Below are 16,951 nucleotides of genomic sequence, written 5' to 3'. Positions count from 1 at the left end.
ATTGCAGGATCTAGCATAAATGAGATCAACTTGGTTAAGCAACAACTGGCGGAGGAGTTTGAAATGAAAGACTTAGGACCAGCTAAGCAAATGCTTGGGATGAGGATTAGCAGAAACAGGTCGGAAGGAACCTTAAAGTTGTCTCAAGAAAAGTACATACAGAAGGTACTAAGCAGGTTCAGTCTTCATGATGCAAAGACCAGAAGCACTCCACTTGGAAGCCATCTAAATCTGTCAAAGGACCAATCACCTAAGAGAGATGAAGAAAGGAAGTACATGTCCAAAGTTCTGTATGCTTCAGCAGTAGAAAGTTTGATGTATGCTATGGTTTGCACTAGACCTGACATAGCCTATGCAGTTGGAGTTGTCAGTAGATACATGTCAGATCCAGGAAAGGAGCATTGGAAAGGTGTAAAATGGATATTGCGATATCTCAAAGGCACTTCAGGTATGACACTTTGTTTTAAAAAGAGCAATATTATCTTACAAGGTTTTGCTGATGCAAATTTAGGTGGCGATCTGGATAGTCGAAAAAGTACCACTGGCTACGTGTTCACCTTGGGTGGTACTGCTATTAGTTGGATGTCCAGACTTCAGAAAAGTGTTGCTCTATCTACCACTGAAGCAGAATACATGGCAATCTCAGAAGCTGGAAAAGAGATGATTTGGCTCAAGAATTTTCTTAAAGAGCTAGTAAAGAGCAGGACAATTGTGAGCTTTTCAGCGATAGCTAGAGTGCAATTCATCTTGCCAAGAATCTAGTGTTTCATGCAAGATCGAAGCATATCCAGTTGAGGTATCATCATATCCGAGAGTTGATAAATGAAGGAACTCTTTCCCTACAGAAGATACCAGGATCAAAGAACCCATCAGACATGTTGACCAAAGTTGTCGGTGTTGACAAACTGAGGCTGTGCACTGCCTCAGTTAGCCTTCAAGACTGATAGAGTGAAGGCGCCACCAGAGAATAGCAAATCTTTCTTTATTTTCTTTCTTCATGTAATATAGGTTTGAGGGGGAGATTGATAGGACCAAACCTGTTGTTGTATGTGAAAGTAGACAAAACAAAAGAAAGAAAAATCAAAAAGAGATGAAAATATGATGTAAGCGCTTACATCAACATTCTTGTGATGTAAGCGCTTGCCTCAGCATTCTTATGATGTAAGCGCTTACATCGGCATTCTTATGATGTAAGCGCTTACCTCGGCAGGGCATTCAAATGCTTATAAATATGGGTCTACATTTTCATTTGTAGAGCATCGCAAAACTTCTTCTTTCTCTCTTCAATTAATAAAGAGCTATTCTTTGTGTGGCCGTGGAGTAGGCAAAAATTGCAGAACCACGTAAATCTTGTCTTGTCTTGTCTTGTGCAATTTATTGTTTCTCTCCTAAATATCCTTTTCCTTCTATTATCTTGACACGCTTCCTCAATAAGATCTAGTATTTAAATTCTATGGGTTCAACATTTAATGGTTTTAGCATTCAACACATTTTATTTTTGAAGTTATGGGTTTATATCTACTATATTTGCAATTTTAATAAATTTTTATATATAAATTTTTACTCTGCGTATGGGTTTAGTTGAACCCGGTATTAGCACAATACATAGGCCCTTGTGTGCGATTGACCACTGTATCATTGCTCATGTCTTTAGCTGACTTCTTATCTTGTATGTTATACATCCTTACAGTATGGGTTGCTCCCTCATTTTTGTGCGCAGTGGGTTATCAAATGGAAGCCGAGCCACTGTCCATTTTTGGAACTCACAAACGTGAAATTGAAAAAGAGGTAACAAAGAAGGTTGATACATATGTGAACATGCTCATGCAAAGTGCCCAAGACTGTGAAGGTGAAGGGGTAATATATACAGCTTAATCCTAATAATAGCTCTGTACTGCAAGCAACTGCTAATTGATATATCATAGAACGCGGCTAGAAGTATCCATAGAAGCCACCCTTTTGAAAATCCTGGAAATGTTTACTTCACACTGGCCTAGCAAGTTTGCTTCACTCTGGAGGCATGTGGTTGAGTCTGACCTACTACATTACAGTCTTTTGGAGTTTGTTCATATCCGTGTGTTAGCATATCAATGAAATCTCAAAAATAAACTGATGCAGTACAGATTAGCTTTTGAAAAAATTAATTTTCGGATGTTCACAATAGGAGTAGACATTACAGCTCCCAAAGTATTTGAACTTGGTTTAGAAACTGCCACTTTTATATTGTCTTAACCTCAATTATATAGGGGGAACAACACCCACATAGAGCCCAGTTACATAAGGAAAACGGCAATTAAATGAAAGTGCAAAAGAATGTTAATCACCGGTTCATCAACATATAAACTGGCGTCCACCTTAATAGAAATCACACTCTAACACTGATTCAGCCTGTAGGATTTATGAATCTTGAAGTAAAGTAACTGAAATAAAGAGTGGCATAGTAGCAGAAATAGAAAGATGATCGTCCCTTCCAGATTTGATAAGACAATATCAAAAAAGCAGTTTATATAGTTTGTATCATCCCTTGCTTAATTCGTTTATAATTTGAGAGCTATTATCTTACAAGGCAGATGATATGAGCTGCCCGCATTCTATATATTTTGAGGTTTCTCCAAAAAAATATTCTTAGGATATCCATGGGTTCTTCCTTTATCCAGCCAGACGGAATATTTTGAATTCCATGATCTTCTTGGAATGGTCTTATTAGCATGCAGCTGTAAGCAGCTGGATGGAGTAGAATTTTAATTGAACGCCCAAGCTATTCTTATACTTGTCTTTCTAGCTATCTCATCTCATTATATTTCTGTCCACTGCAATGCATTTTATTTTTTATATATATTTATATCCCTTTTAGTTTTGTTCTTACTACAAAAAAAGGGCAGCCTGGTATACTAAGCTCCCGCTATGCGTAGTAATATGTTCTTACTACAAATTACTATAAATTTTGCTTAGGTTGACATTGAAGTCAAAATTACGGCTGGGACTCCAGTAAGGAAGGTGGTTGTACAAGAGGTTATAACTATCGATGCAGCATGTGTTGTACTAGATAGGTATGTTCTCTGATGTTACCATGGTAATTCCAGTTCCTGTAGTTTGCATGCCGTCTCTTTCATTGGGAGCAAGTATCTTTTAAAAATAAGATGGAAAAATTAACATGGCAAAGAGCAAAGAGTTTCTGGTCTCAGTGTTGCTACCATCTCTTATGACAACATTGCAATGTGGTTGTTCCATAGAAAAGGAATCCATCCCGGCATCATGAGACCGTTTCGTAATCTGAATGAGTAAATAAATATATCTCTTCCCATCTTCCAAACCGTTACGATCAGTTGGAACCTTAACTATTGCAAAACTGGGCATCTTTGCTCAGATTAGGTTTTTAACTCTTCCTTTAAGGACTTATTGATAATTCTCATTTAAGGAACTATTTGAATGGCATTTTGTTCTATTGTTCGTTGAGTAGCTTTTATTTTGGTCCACCAGTATTTAAGGGATACAAATGGATCTTCAGGGAATTGGCATGGACCCTTGTTTGGAGTTTTTCTATTCTTCTGCAATGCTTTTGTCACAAGATGTTCCGCCTTTGTTTACCCTGTCTCTCTACTTTTTTTTCTGATTAAAAATGCACAGATAAGTCTATACCTGTTAGTCATAAGGCTGAGTTGTAGAATTGGGATTTTACTCTGTATAGATTATTATGTTTAATGTTTGCACATAGATTAATTTTTTGATGAAGTAAGATAATTTCATTAAATGGCATCAAGAAGATGCATAGCAAAAATATACAACAAAAGTGTGGCTGCTCATATACAAAAACTTACTGAATAACAAAATGTCATTTAGTTCCCAGTCTTGGATATCTCTTCTGAACTGCAGTACCCATGAGTTATCTTGCCAATAGTGCTCAATAGTGGAATCCTTGTTGCTGGCCAATAGAAATAGACTTGGGTGTTCGTCTTTCAGGATCTCTAACCCTAACCATCTATCTTTCCAGAAAGAAATATGAGTTCCATTCCCAAGCTTGAGTGATGACTTGAGTTGAAAGTCACCCCATAACTTTGAAATGTGTTTCCATGGCCCAAAACCATGTGGCAGTCTACTCTGTCTAGTACACCAGTTCTTTGCCACCCCATATTTTGCTTGTATTACAACTTTCCACAGCCCAGGGTTCTCCATGTTGTACCGCCAGTGCTATTTCATTAACAAACTCTTGTTGTGTAAAGTGAGATATTTTATTTCTAGCCCTCCATGCACTTTGGGGAGAACAACTCTTGGCCATTTAACCAAATGGAGTTTGTGAGTTTGACTATTACCTTCCCATAGAAAATCTCTCCTTAATTGATCAAGTCTTCTCTGGACTAGCTGGGATTGGAAACAGGGACAAGAAGTAGGTAGGAATGCTATCCAACACACTATTGATGAGTGTAATTCTACCACCCAGAGAAAGATACTGCATTTTTCAGGAAGCCAACTTTTTTTCAAATTTTTCAATTACTCCATTCCAGATACCTAGAGGCTAGAGCTTTGTATCTAGCTCCCAGAGGAAGACCCAGATACGTTGTAGGGAAAGAGTCCACCTTACAACACATTACTTCCGCAAGCTCTTCCAAGTTTGGAACTGAATTGACTGGGTAGATGATGCTCTTCAACATGTTCATGTGTAGGCCTGAGATAGCTTCAAAGATCATAAGTGTAAGATTGAGGTATAAGACCTGTGATTTTTCAGCTCCACAAAAAATCAAAGTATCATCTGCATAGAGCAGATGGGAGACTGTAACAGAGTTACCATCTGCACTTCCCACCTTGAAACCCTCTAGCCAGTGATTATTAATATCGTATGAATTAATATCATCTATGTTTGCGCATAGATTATTAATATCGTGTGATTGCAATATATTTTGTTGCTTATTGTGGTTGGAAAATCAGGCTTCTGTTTGCAAAGATTTTGCTCCTTAGTTAGAAGAAGAGAAAAGGGAAGTTGATAATTCAAAAACTTTCTTAAAGCTTGGTTTTATTGAAAGGAAAGAAACATGACAGACTTTCTCAACATGAAGAGATAAAATTAGCCACTAAGCATGATGCTTGGTGGTACTCGCTAAAAGAACATGAAGAGGAAATGTAACTTTTAAAGTCCATGAAACTAGTCCCTCGACTCGCTGATGGGATCATGAATATTTGGTTTCATGAAGATAAGAGCAAATTTAAGTTATTGAACTAAAAAACTACATGACATCCACAATATGCATGCACGTATGAAAAGGTCTTGCCGCTATTAAGTAGAGCTGGGTCGATGCACGTTCCCTCAGCCCAAAGTAGGTCTTTGTTTATTCCATATCTGGTGCTTCTGATGTTGATTTCTGAGCTTCGTAACTACTGTCTGATACAAACAGAAGCGCATAAATCTAAAGCTCAATGATTTTATCAAAGGTGGAACAATGTCTTGCAAGACTCTTCTCTCATTTGATTCGAGAAAAACCATGCATTTTCTATTTGTTACCAGAAAGTCAGCACTTATCCTTGAGAATTCAGCCTCCCTGGTTAAATCTATACTGATGTGCTTCCAACTTTGGATCTATGAAACACCATGTCCGCATTTTTGTAGTTCTTACAAGGAAGTCAGTACTTATCTTTCAAAAGTAAGCCTCTTGGATTAATTTTTATGTCATCTTCTGCTTCCTACTTTGGATCTATGGTTTATATGTTTATTGCCTCTATATTGCTGATAGAATCTCATGTTTGTTTGACTCTATGATATTGTTTTCTATTCTCTAATTATGACAAGGTTAAACCCTTACAGGTACCTCAGGCGGGATTTGACGTATTACCTTAAACACATCCCTTGCAAAGTTGCATTAATTAGTGATAACTTGTTTGTGAAGGTTATGAGACCTTATTCCATAATTGATGCGGACAGCATTGAGAATAAGTTATACTTTTCTTTGTCCAAGCAAGTACCCTTGGCACCTCCTCCGACTGAAGAAAACACAGAGCAATCTGTTATTTCGATGAACTACTCAGGTTCTGTGGAAAGCTCCGAAATTGCAAACAATGAAATGGTGACATACAAACAACCGGAGAATAGCACTTCACTCGAAGATTTTAGTGCCAATCCTATGCAAGAAAGATCAGGTGAGCTAGCATGATGATAATTGTGAGAATGCACGGGAGAAAAATCTATTATTGATGTTAATTGTAATACAACAACAACAACAACCTAGTATAATCCCACTTAGTGAGGTCTGGGAAGGGTAGTGTGTATGTAGACCTTACCCCTACCCTGGGGTAGAGAGGCTGTTTCCAGATAGACCCTCGGCATCTTTCCCTCCAAAAACTTCCCACCTTGCTCTTGGGGAAACTCGAACTCACAAACTCTTGGTTGGAAGTGGAAGTTGCTTACCATAAGAGCAACCCCTCTTGTCTGAGTACACATAAAATATAGCCTACTCCTATTACATATAGGACTAGGACTAATTACATATATATTCACATAGCTATTCTAACATATTTTTACGTATATAACTAATATGAGGACCAGTAAGGGGCTTGGTGAAAATATCTACAAGCTGATCATTCGACTCCACAGATTTTGTGGTAATATCTCCTGTGAGTATCTTTTCTCTTACGAAGTGATAGTCAATCTCAATGTGTTTAGTTCTCTCATGGAATACTAGATTCGATGCAATATGAACGACGGCTTGATTATCACACACAAGTTTTCACTGAATTTCAAACTCCTTGAGCAGCTATTTGATCTAAACTAGCTCACATGTTGCCATAGCCATTGCTCGATATTCTGCTTCTGCACTAGACCGAGCAACTAAGTTGCTCCGACACTTCAGTTTAGGTGCCGCACCTGTGTCGACACGACACTAGTATGGGTGTGGGTATGGGATCCATACCGGATTTGGTCAAACACCTTTGGGTACTTTAACAGTTTAACCACAACCGATGGAAAAATTCGATACAAGATACAATTTGATTCCCGAAATCAAAATCAAAACTAGGATAAATTTGAAGAAAATAACATACCTTATCTACGACATCAATCCTTTACTTATTTACAACTTAAGAATAAAAAAGAAATCCACACTTTACAAGCTATACATAAGTATTCCACTAGATTTCTTACAAATTTAGATATATTTTTATTTTTTTTGAATTAATTTTAGCCGAATCCCTACACCTGTATCCATACTAGGATCCGTATCCCCGAATCTTAGAATTTACATCTCGAAGGATCCGACCTCTAGATCTGCACCTGTGTCGGACACCCGCACCCGTGTCTGAGCAACTTAGCGAGCAACAATATTCTGTTTCTTGCTCTTCCACGTCACCAAGTTACCACTTACTAAAACACAATATCCAGACGTAAAACGTCTATCAGAAGGTGATCCTGCCCAATTAGCATCTGAGTATCCAACAATCCGCTCATGGCCTCGATCCTCAAACAATAGCCATTTGCCTAGAGCTGATTTTATATACCGAAGAATGCGGACAATTGTATCCCAATGACTATCACAGGGAGAATCCATAAACTGACTCACAACACTCACAGGAAAGGAAATGTCAGGTTTAGTCACTGGAAGATAATTTAATATACCAACCAGCCACATATATCTTGCAGAATCGCTAAGTGGCTCCCCCTATCCTGGTAGAAGTTTAGAATTTGGATTCATAGGAGTGTCAACAGGTCTACAGTCTATCATGTCTTCTCAAGAATATCTAAGGCGTACCTCTGTTGTGTGATCACAATATCTGAGTTAGACTAAGCGACCTCAATACCTAGAAAATACTTTAATCTGCCTAGATCCTTAGTCTAAAAGTGCTGAAAGAGATGTTGCTTCAACTTAGTAATACCATTTTGATCATTGCCGGTAATAACATTATCGTCAACATAAACTACCAGATAAATACAGAGATTTGAAGCAGAATGCCGATAAAATACAGAGTGATTAGCTTTACTACGCATCATGCCAAACTATTGAAAAACTGTGATGAACTTACCAAACCAGGCTTGAGGAGACTACTTTAGACCATAGAGTGACCGGCGCAACCGACATACAAAGCCACTAGACTCCCCGTGAGCAACAAAACCAGGTGGTTGCTCCATATAAACTTCATCCTCAAGGTCACCATGAAGAAAAACATTCTTATTGTCCAACTAATAGAGAGGCCAATGGCGAACAACAACCATGGATAGAAAAAGGCGGACTGATGCTATTTTAGCCATAGGAGAGATAGTATCACGGTAATCGAGCTCAAATATCTGAGTATACCCTTTGGCAACAAAACGAGCCTAAAGTCGATCAACCCAGCCATCTGGACCAACTTTGACTGCATACACCCAACGACAACTAATAGTAGATTTACCTGAAGGTAGAGGAACAAGCTCCCACGTACCACTTGTATGTAAAGCAGACATCTCGTCAACCATAGCCTGTCGCCATCCTGCATGAGACAATGCTTCACCTATAGACTTAGGGATGAAAACAAAGAAAAAAGAAGATACAAAAACATTATGGGATGATGACAGACGATGATAACTTAAGCCGACATAATGGGGATTAGGATTAAGTGTGGTCCATCACCTTTCCGAAGTACAATAGACTGATTAGAAAGAGACAAGTTTGCAGTAGGAGTAGGGTCAGGTGTGTGACGTGAATTAACTGGGCCTGATGTTGGGCGCGGACGACGATGATAAATCAAGAGTGGTGTTCCTGTGGCTGGGGTTCTAGGAGGAGTACACTAGATTCCTCAACGTTTGGTAACTGTAAGACTTCTATGGTTGAGAATGCAGGAAAAGCTATAGGTGGTGGGGCTGGAGCTAGAGTTGAGGTTGTAGGTGATGGAGTCGTGGAGAAAGGTGAAGGGGAAATAGTGACTGAATCTCTAAAAGATGGAACTGGTAGCACCTCAGAAATGTCTAAGTGATCAGTTAGGCCTGTGAAGTATGGTTGAGTTTCAAAGAAAGTAACATCAGCAGACATAAGACACCGCTGGAGGTCAGGTGAGTAGCATCGATATCCCTTTTGCATTCTCGAGTAACCTAGAAATACACATTTAAGAGCACGAGAAACTAACTTATCTTTTCCTGGAGTAAGGTTATGAACAAAACATGCGCTCCCAAAGACAAGAGGTGGAAGAGAGAACAAGGGTGAGTGAGGAAACAACACAGAGAATAGAATTTAATTTTGGATAGCTGAGGATGACATACGATTAATAAGATAACAAGATGTGAGAACTGCATTCCCCAAAAACGCAATGGAACATGAGACTGTATGAGTAAGGTACAAGCAGTCACAATGAGATGCTTATTTTTTCTTTCCTCTACCCTATTTTGTTGAGATGTGTGTGGATAATATATTTGATGAATGATACCATGAGAGTTCATAAACTGCTAAAATTGAAAAGACAAATACTCTAGGACATTATCACTACGAAATGTACGGATAAAAATCCCAAATTGATTTTTGATTTTAGTGTGGAAGGTATGAAAAATAGAAAACAGCTCAGATCGATTTTTCATTAAGAATATCCAAGTGCACCTGGAATAATATCAATGAAACTAATAAAGTAGCAGAATCCCAAGGTAGAACTGACCTAACTAGGACCCCAAGCATCTGAGTGGACTAAAGTGAAAGGTGACTCTGCTCGATTATCAGGACGCCGAGGGAAATGGGAGCGAGTATGCTTACCGAGCTAACATGACTCACACTCTAGAGTAGATAAATACGACAAACCAGGTACCATTTTCTGAAGTTTTGGCAAACTGAGATGTCCCAATCATTAACAAAACAAGCTGTTGATATGGGTTCATGTGATTTAGCAAGGATAAGTTAATAAAGTCCATTTGATTCATGCCCGGTACCAATGATTCGCCTCGTACTGCATTTCTGTATAAAAACAAGGTCATCAAGAAATAAAACAAAGCATTTAAGTGATTTGGTTAAATGACTAACGTCTATGAGATTAAAAAGACTACCGGAAACATAAAGAACTTAATCTAAAGGTAAGGAGGTGGACTTGCTTGACCAATTTCAGTTGCTATGGTTTGAGACCCGTTGGCCATTGTGACTGTTGGAAGAGATTGAGAATATAAAATACTAGTGAAAAGAGATTTATTACCAGAAATATGATCATATGCACTTGAATCAATGACCAAAGAATCGGAGGATGAAGATTAGGAGACACAAGTTACGCTATTACATGTTTGAGCAACAGAAGCTGTCTCTGAAGATGTCTGTTTACATGCTTTGTATTGAAGGAACTCAATATAATCTGGTAGAGAAACGATCCAACTATTCATAGTATTGGATCCCATTTCGCTACTATTAATTTCTCAAATTCTTGACTAAACATTGTAGGGTTAACTTGAAATAGTGGAAATCAGTAACTTCTGGGAAAACTGAAGAAATATCTGGGAAAACTTTGAACAGAGAAAAAGGACACTATTTTACACCGGAAAACACTGTAGCTCGCCGGAAATTCCAAAGTTGTTGGAATCTGTCGAAAATAGCACTGGTGAACTCGGAATTGCCGTGCTAGTAAGTTGTCCTTAAGGAAGTTTGTCAGAATCTGGCTGGAAGGGGTCTCACGCGCCCGACGTGTGAGGGCGCATGGGTAGGAATTTTCTGGTGGGGTTTTCTAGGGTTTGGTCGCGCCGCGGGACTACGACGGACCTTGTGGTGGTGTTGGTTTGTGTACAACACTGATAAATAGTGAATTTCATGCAAACAGGCACTTAGGTCACCGGAAAATTGTGACTGAGTTCTTTCTTCCCGGATGTCGTTGAAATGACGTACAATGATCTTTTCTTACTGATGCTCTGATACCATGTGAGAATGTACGGAAGAAAAATCTATTATTGATCTTAATTGTAATATAATGAACCCTATTTATAAGTAAACATAATATATAACATACTCTTATTACATATGGGACTAGGACTAATTACATATATATTCACATAGCTATTCTAACAATAATTTTAAAAGAAATGCAGCCATTTGGGTACTATTACCCATGTCTCTTGATATCAGTGGCATGCGTATATCATTAACCTTGTTTAGTTAGATTTTTCCTTCTTTTTCTCCGATACCTTTTAAGGGACATGTAAAACAACTCATTTATTCTAATGTTAACAAGTAGGCCTATACGCTGTACCCCTGAATGATAATCTTGCTGTTGTTGTTACAAAACTTCATTATGATACTCATGCTCACACGAAACAAATATTACCGTAGTGAAGTTATTCCTTGTTGTGTGGGTTGAAAGGTATCTCCAAGCCTTGTTTGATTCTATATTATTGTTCATTATACTAATTCTGGTTGTAAAATTAGCTGGTTCTTCATTTTTTGGGAAAATGGATTATTGTTCTTGCATATGAACTACTCATTAAGAATTTGGTAAATCATCGGCTTTTGGTAGTGGTTCTTGTGCTGATAACTTTAAGTTGCGGAAGTGCAGTGACATCAGAAGAGGAATTCTCAACGATATCTTCCCTTTCAGTTTTCATGGTTTTAAAAGACCTTCTGTTTCCTGAAATGTTTGTAGTCCTATTGTAGTTTGGATTCCTACTCAACATTGTAGGGAAGAGGTAAGAAGAGGAATACTAAGAAATATCTTTCCTTACAGTTCTCATGAGTTTAAAACAGGCTTTTTCTATTTTCGGTGTTTTTTAAACTAGTTGAATTATACAAATCTGTTATAGTATTGGCCTCCTTGATGTTGATGAAAGATGTAACAATCTCTAGTGTAACACTGTAAGGCATTTGACAGAGTAGAGAATCATCTTCTGTTCTTCGTGCTTTAATTGTTTAAAAATTTTAACAGGTAGGTCTGCCAGAGAGGACTTGAAGCATTCAATTCCTCCTGTTATTCAGAAAGAACGAAAACCACCTACATCAAGGAAATCCTCTAATACTCCATTTCTTTGTATTGCTTGTGGAGCAAAGACAGAACTATATATCAAGGATTCAATGAGATTCAGTTTCTCAGAGATACAGCTGGCAACAGATTATTTTTCGAAGGATAATTTGCTTGGAGAAGGTGGATATGGTCGTGTATATAAAGGTCGGTTAAAAGACGGTCAGGTCATTGCTGCAAAGGTGCGGAAGGAAGCAAGTACACAAGGCTTTTCCGAGTTTCATTCTGAAGTTTATGTTTTGAGCTTTGCACGTCACAGAAACATTGTTATGCTTTTGGGTTATTGCTGCAAGGAAAATGTTAACATCTTGGTCTATGAATACATCTGCAATAATTCTCTTGAGTGGCACTTATTTGGTACGTATAATTATGATAAGTCAAATATTGGTGCAGCAACATAAAGCGCAAGATAAATAGTTATTTCGGGTAATATCTTGGCAGAGAATACAGAAAATGTCCTTGAGTGGCACTGCAGATATGCTATTGCCATCGGCACTGCAAAGGGCTTGCGTTTTCTGCATGAAGAATGTCGTGGAGGTCCAATTATTCATCGTGACCTGAGGCCTAGCAATATACTGCTCACTCATGACTTTGTTCCCATGGTAAATCTACACATTTTGATTCTCACACAGAAACATTATTAGTATTGTTAGACTAAATAGAATGAACAGATAATTTGTAGTTACCACATTCGTCCCCCCCGCCCCTCTGCTTCTGTTCCTCCAAGCTGGACTGAGACCTGAATAAAAACACTTGAGAAGCTAATACTCATTCCATTGTTCATATGGATAATTCTATTTGTTTTCATTTGTCATAGATAGGTGACTTTGGCCTGGCTAAGTGGAAGACAGACGAGGATAAGATTTACACGAGGATACTTGGCTCGTTGGGGTGTGAGCAATTCCTATACTTCATTGCATACATAGATGACAACTTTGAATCAGATATTCACCAAAAGCTTTTCTTGCTTCATGCAGATATCTGGCTCCTGAATATGCTGAAAATGGCGTTGTGTCTGTAAGAACTGATGTCTATTCATTTGGCATTGTTCTTATACAATTAATTTCAGGACGCAAAGCCGTAGATTCAGTGAGAGAGGGCCATCACTCCCTTAGACAATGGGTATGTTCTCTGGGCTTTCGTTACTTGGGATCACAGTCAGATTCGGTTCCTTCAAAGATCTAGCTAGATTAGGGAACTTTCATTTCAAAATTTGAGTGCAATTTAACGGGAAGTTGATCTTTCGCATTTTCAGGCAATTCCACTCATTAAAAGGCTTGCATTGCATGAGCTCATCGATCCTCGCATAGGTGACTCTTATGACACATATGAAGTGTACCACATGGCTAGAACAGCATTCATGTGTGTGCAGAACGACCCTGAACTGCGCCCATCAATGGGAGAGGTAAATCTTGTTAATTTATGAAGTCAATTTGTTGATGAACTGCTTAGTAATAGAACACTGAACATATCATCAGCCTATCAATCCATGTCAAAGATATTATTCTTTTCGTTTTTAAGTTTCATATATTGGTTCATATTTATTCTCTTCATAATATTCCCTATGCAACATTCAAGAAGCATAAACAAAAACATTCAGGATTCTTCAGTTGAAATACGGCCACTATTATAACTGTGAAGCAGTAGTATGCAACACAGTAGTGATATTTTTGAACATCAGAAATCAGAAGTCAATCTATTGTCTTAATTTGGACTTAAAAAACTTTGTTGTTGTTTTATGATTGCTCTCTAGGACAAGGTTGTGCCTGTTAAGTGTCATATTGTATTTTCTTCAACTCTACTTGATAGTCTTTTTTGTTAGTCCATTTTGAGTATCGGCTTCCGTGATTTGATGATGTACAAACTATAGAGAGATTGCTTTCACCAGTCTATTTTACCCCAGTTTCCGAAAAGAAGGATGAATTGCCATGTTATTCTAGTTTGACGTAAGGGACCACCTCTCTTTGGAGAATTTGGTGCACCCAGTTAATGATAGGTATAAGTTCACTGATTGCACTTTGGAAGATTGGGAGCTGGAATTTTCATCTTTATTGTTGTCTAGCAATTTGCATTCCGTACTCTGATTTTTGATAGTGTGCAACCTAACATCCTATTGCTCATAAGACGCCAAAATGCATATAGTTTCATGTCAGTGGCGGAACTAGGATTTTCATTAAGGGGAGTCAAAATATAAAAAAGTAAACACATGAAGAAGCCAAGGGGATCTAACAATATAGTAATGTGCACATTATTATTTTTACCTATCTACACAGTGTAATTTCCAACAAAGGGTTGTCACCCTGGATAACGGAGGTTCCGCCACTGTTTCACACTATCATATTGATTTGGTGATAAACTGACCAAGAACTAACTTTCAGGCCATTTGTCATAGCCAAAAAACCTGTGACAAAAAAATCTTGATTATGAATCTAATTAAGGCTGGAGAAGTGAAAGGAAAGCATGTTTTTCTTGGGGAGGGGGGCGTTAGTGTTGTAAACTACTTTATAGAAGGGAAAGAACTAATTGATTATACCTGAACTCTACTCTTCTGTAACCATAATAACTTAATTTTGGTAATGCAGTAACATAATGTATTCGACACAGATCTTGCTTGCTGAATATGGATGGAATATCTTGTTTTGTGATTTTACTCTTTAACTGATGAAGTGGCTGGTTGCAAACACGAATGCAGGTCTTGCGTCTTCTTCAAGGGGAGTTGGAGCATCTCCACCAGATCGTGGAGCAGTTCATTCCACATTTTATTAGTAAATAGAAATGTGATCAGCCATGTTATGTTTAATTTGTCGCTACACTGTCTTGGAATGTTTTACATTTCTGTGCACGGGGTAGGAAAAAGAGCTAATAATAACACATGCAATACTTTTTAACAGTTCATCTAGTACAAACTCGGGTTTATCTTGTATACTCTCGTATATTGAAGATGTTAGTTTGCAGGGGCGGAGCTACAAGCTTGAATACGAATCCGAACTCAGTAGCTTTTGCTCAAATAATGTATTTATATTAAGATATTCGTTAAAATATATACACTTGAAGTCATCGTTCTAAAATTCAGAATCATAAAGCTGAAATCCTGGCTCCACCTCTGTTAGTTTGGTTTGGTATCATACTTATAATACAGGAAATATTGGAGAATTATCTTTTCACTAGTTAGCACCTTTTGTGAAGAGATCCTAGAAATTCACAATTGAGGGACAGAGTCCCTTGTGTAATCATCCAAAATATTTGAGATTCATTCTGATGAATTTGGCTGCTCATGAACTGCCTAGCTTATTCGATTCAGAATGTAACCACTCGAAATATTTTATTAACTTTTTTGCGTGTTTTATTTGCCTATATATATGGTGTTCCCAACATCTTTCATGCAAAAGGGTTGGGTGGCCTGAAGGCCAAACCCAAAAGGTTAAATTAGCTTTCATAAGCCATGGATTACTTAGTTGAGTCATAATTGCTACGAGTGATCACTTGGTCTGAAGTAATCTCCTTATTAAATTTCGTTTTACTTATAGCATAATGTTTGGTTCCAATGCAAAATCTCAGATAACTTATGTATTCTCCATATATGAGTAGTACATCGTTTGGCTTCTGGGCTTCTGGCATTGAATTCCGCATAAGTTATCCGGAGTTTTATACTGAAAATCAAATGTTCCATTACTAATTCTGGATGCAGTAATTTATATGAGATTATATGTACTCCTATTATTTTACCGGGGATAAATATGTGATAAGAATACACATATATTAGAAATATGTGATAAAAAGTATTTGAGATAAAAATGCCTTTAGATTAGGCAATCCATGTATTCATTGCATAAACCATCCTTGTAATATCATCCTAGCAGTACTAGATCTTAAACCAAAGGGTGACAAGCAGAGGGGCGGATCCAGCTTAGTAGGTGTAGGTTCCCGTAAATTCAATAACTTTTGCACATACTTTGTATATGTATTAAATTTTTTTATTAAATATCCATAAATGTTTGATTGTAAATCCAGTCACTTATTGTATATTTACTTAATATCGTTTTAGAAACTCATAAACTTCACTAGATCCGCCTATGGTGACAAGCCATGAATGTTCTTCTACGAAAAAGGTAACAATGTGCTAAGGTACCTGAAACTGGTGGTTTGGCGTAGACAAAGCTTTTTCTCTGGGAATTTAAATGGAAATATTCCCACTCTTTAAAGACTTGTCACACTGAAAAGACTCCTATATTGTGTAGAAGATAAATCGCCCTAATTAAGAAGAACCTTCTATTTTAGAAATGTCTGTACATTTGATAATATATTATTTAATTTAGGGGGAAAATAAGAGGAAAAACAAAAGATCCCTGTGCCTTGCGGTGTCCATGTAGAATGAGTTATTTATTCTTTTTGTTGCGAAATGTTCTTCAGCCAAAAGAAATGGCATTCTTTATCGTAATTATTGAAGTACCTAGCAAATATTGGACGAGTCTATGTTTGTATAATCACAAGATTAAGGTATGAGCTGCCAATCTTATTGTATTAACTTTTGGTCCTTCAGTTCTACTCTTTGTAGCTGTTTCAGTCCCTGCTTAATTAAACGCTTTCCCAAGTCAAGCCTCTTCAATTTTGGTAACTATATTTCACCATAAATTAAGCTATTCCAACAGTTTATTTTTCAAACATTGACCACTATTTTGAAGCAGAAGAATAGACCAAAAGCAAAAGGGGAACTTCTTGTTGGAGATATAAAAATTCAATACCATATCATATGTTAAGAATTCGTTCATGTGCATATATTAAATTCCACATTTATCTAGTGCAGTATTTTAATTTGACAATGAAATAAGATAAAATAAATATAAGAAGTAATATCCTAGAAGAAAACAATAGAAAGTACGAGAATATGATTTTTCTGCTGACTATCTATAAACCAAAGGGCTATCACGACCCGGAATTCTCACGCTGAGGACCGTGATGACGCCTAACATTTCACTTGCTAGGCAAGCCAATGTTAGAGATCATTAAACCAATTCTTAAACCTTTCAGT

General features: G+C 37.5%; 1 protein-coding gene across 1 annotated transcript; it reads left to right on the top strand.

Annotated features, from left to right (window-relative positions):
* The first annotated feature begins 1,266 nt into the window (after positions 1-1,266).
* LOC104222397 (probable serine/threonine-protein kinase PBL7) lies at positions 1,267-14,993 on the top strand. The gene is made up of 10 exons (XM_009773629.2): positions 1,267-1,343; positions 1,721-1,857; positions 2,953-3,050; positions 5,795-6,126; positions 11,830-12,279; positions 12,364-12,524; positions 12,740-12,813; positions 12,900-13,044; positions 13,178-13,327; positions 14,615-14,993. Exons 2-10 carry the CDS (start codon positions 1,732-1,734, stop codon positions 14,693-14,695), a joined length of 1,617 nt encoding a protein of 538 aa, XP_009771931.1. The 5' UTR covers positions 1,267-1,343; positions 1,721-1,731; the 3' UTR covers positions 14,696-14,993.
* The last annotated feature ends 1,958 nt before the right edge of the window (positions 14,994-16,951 follow it).

This window comes from Nicotiana sylvestris, chromosome 4 (assembly GCF_000393655.2).
Source record: "Nicotiana sylvestris chromosome 4, ASM39365v2, whole genome shotgun sequence".
Classification (NCBI taxonomy): Eukaryota; Viridiplantae; Streptophyta; class Magnoliopsida; order Solanales; family Solanaceae; genus Nicotiana; species Nicotiana sylvestris.
This window is presented reverse-complemented; position numbering and strand designations above follow the sequence as displayed.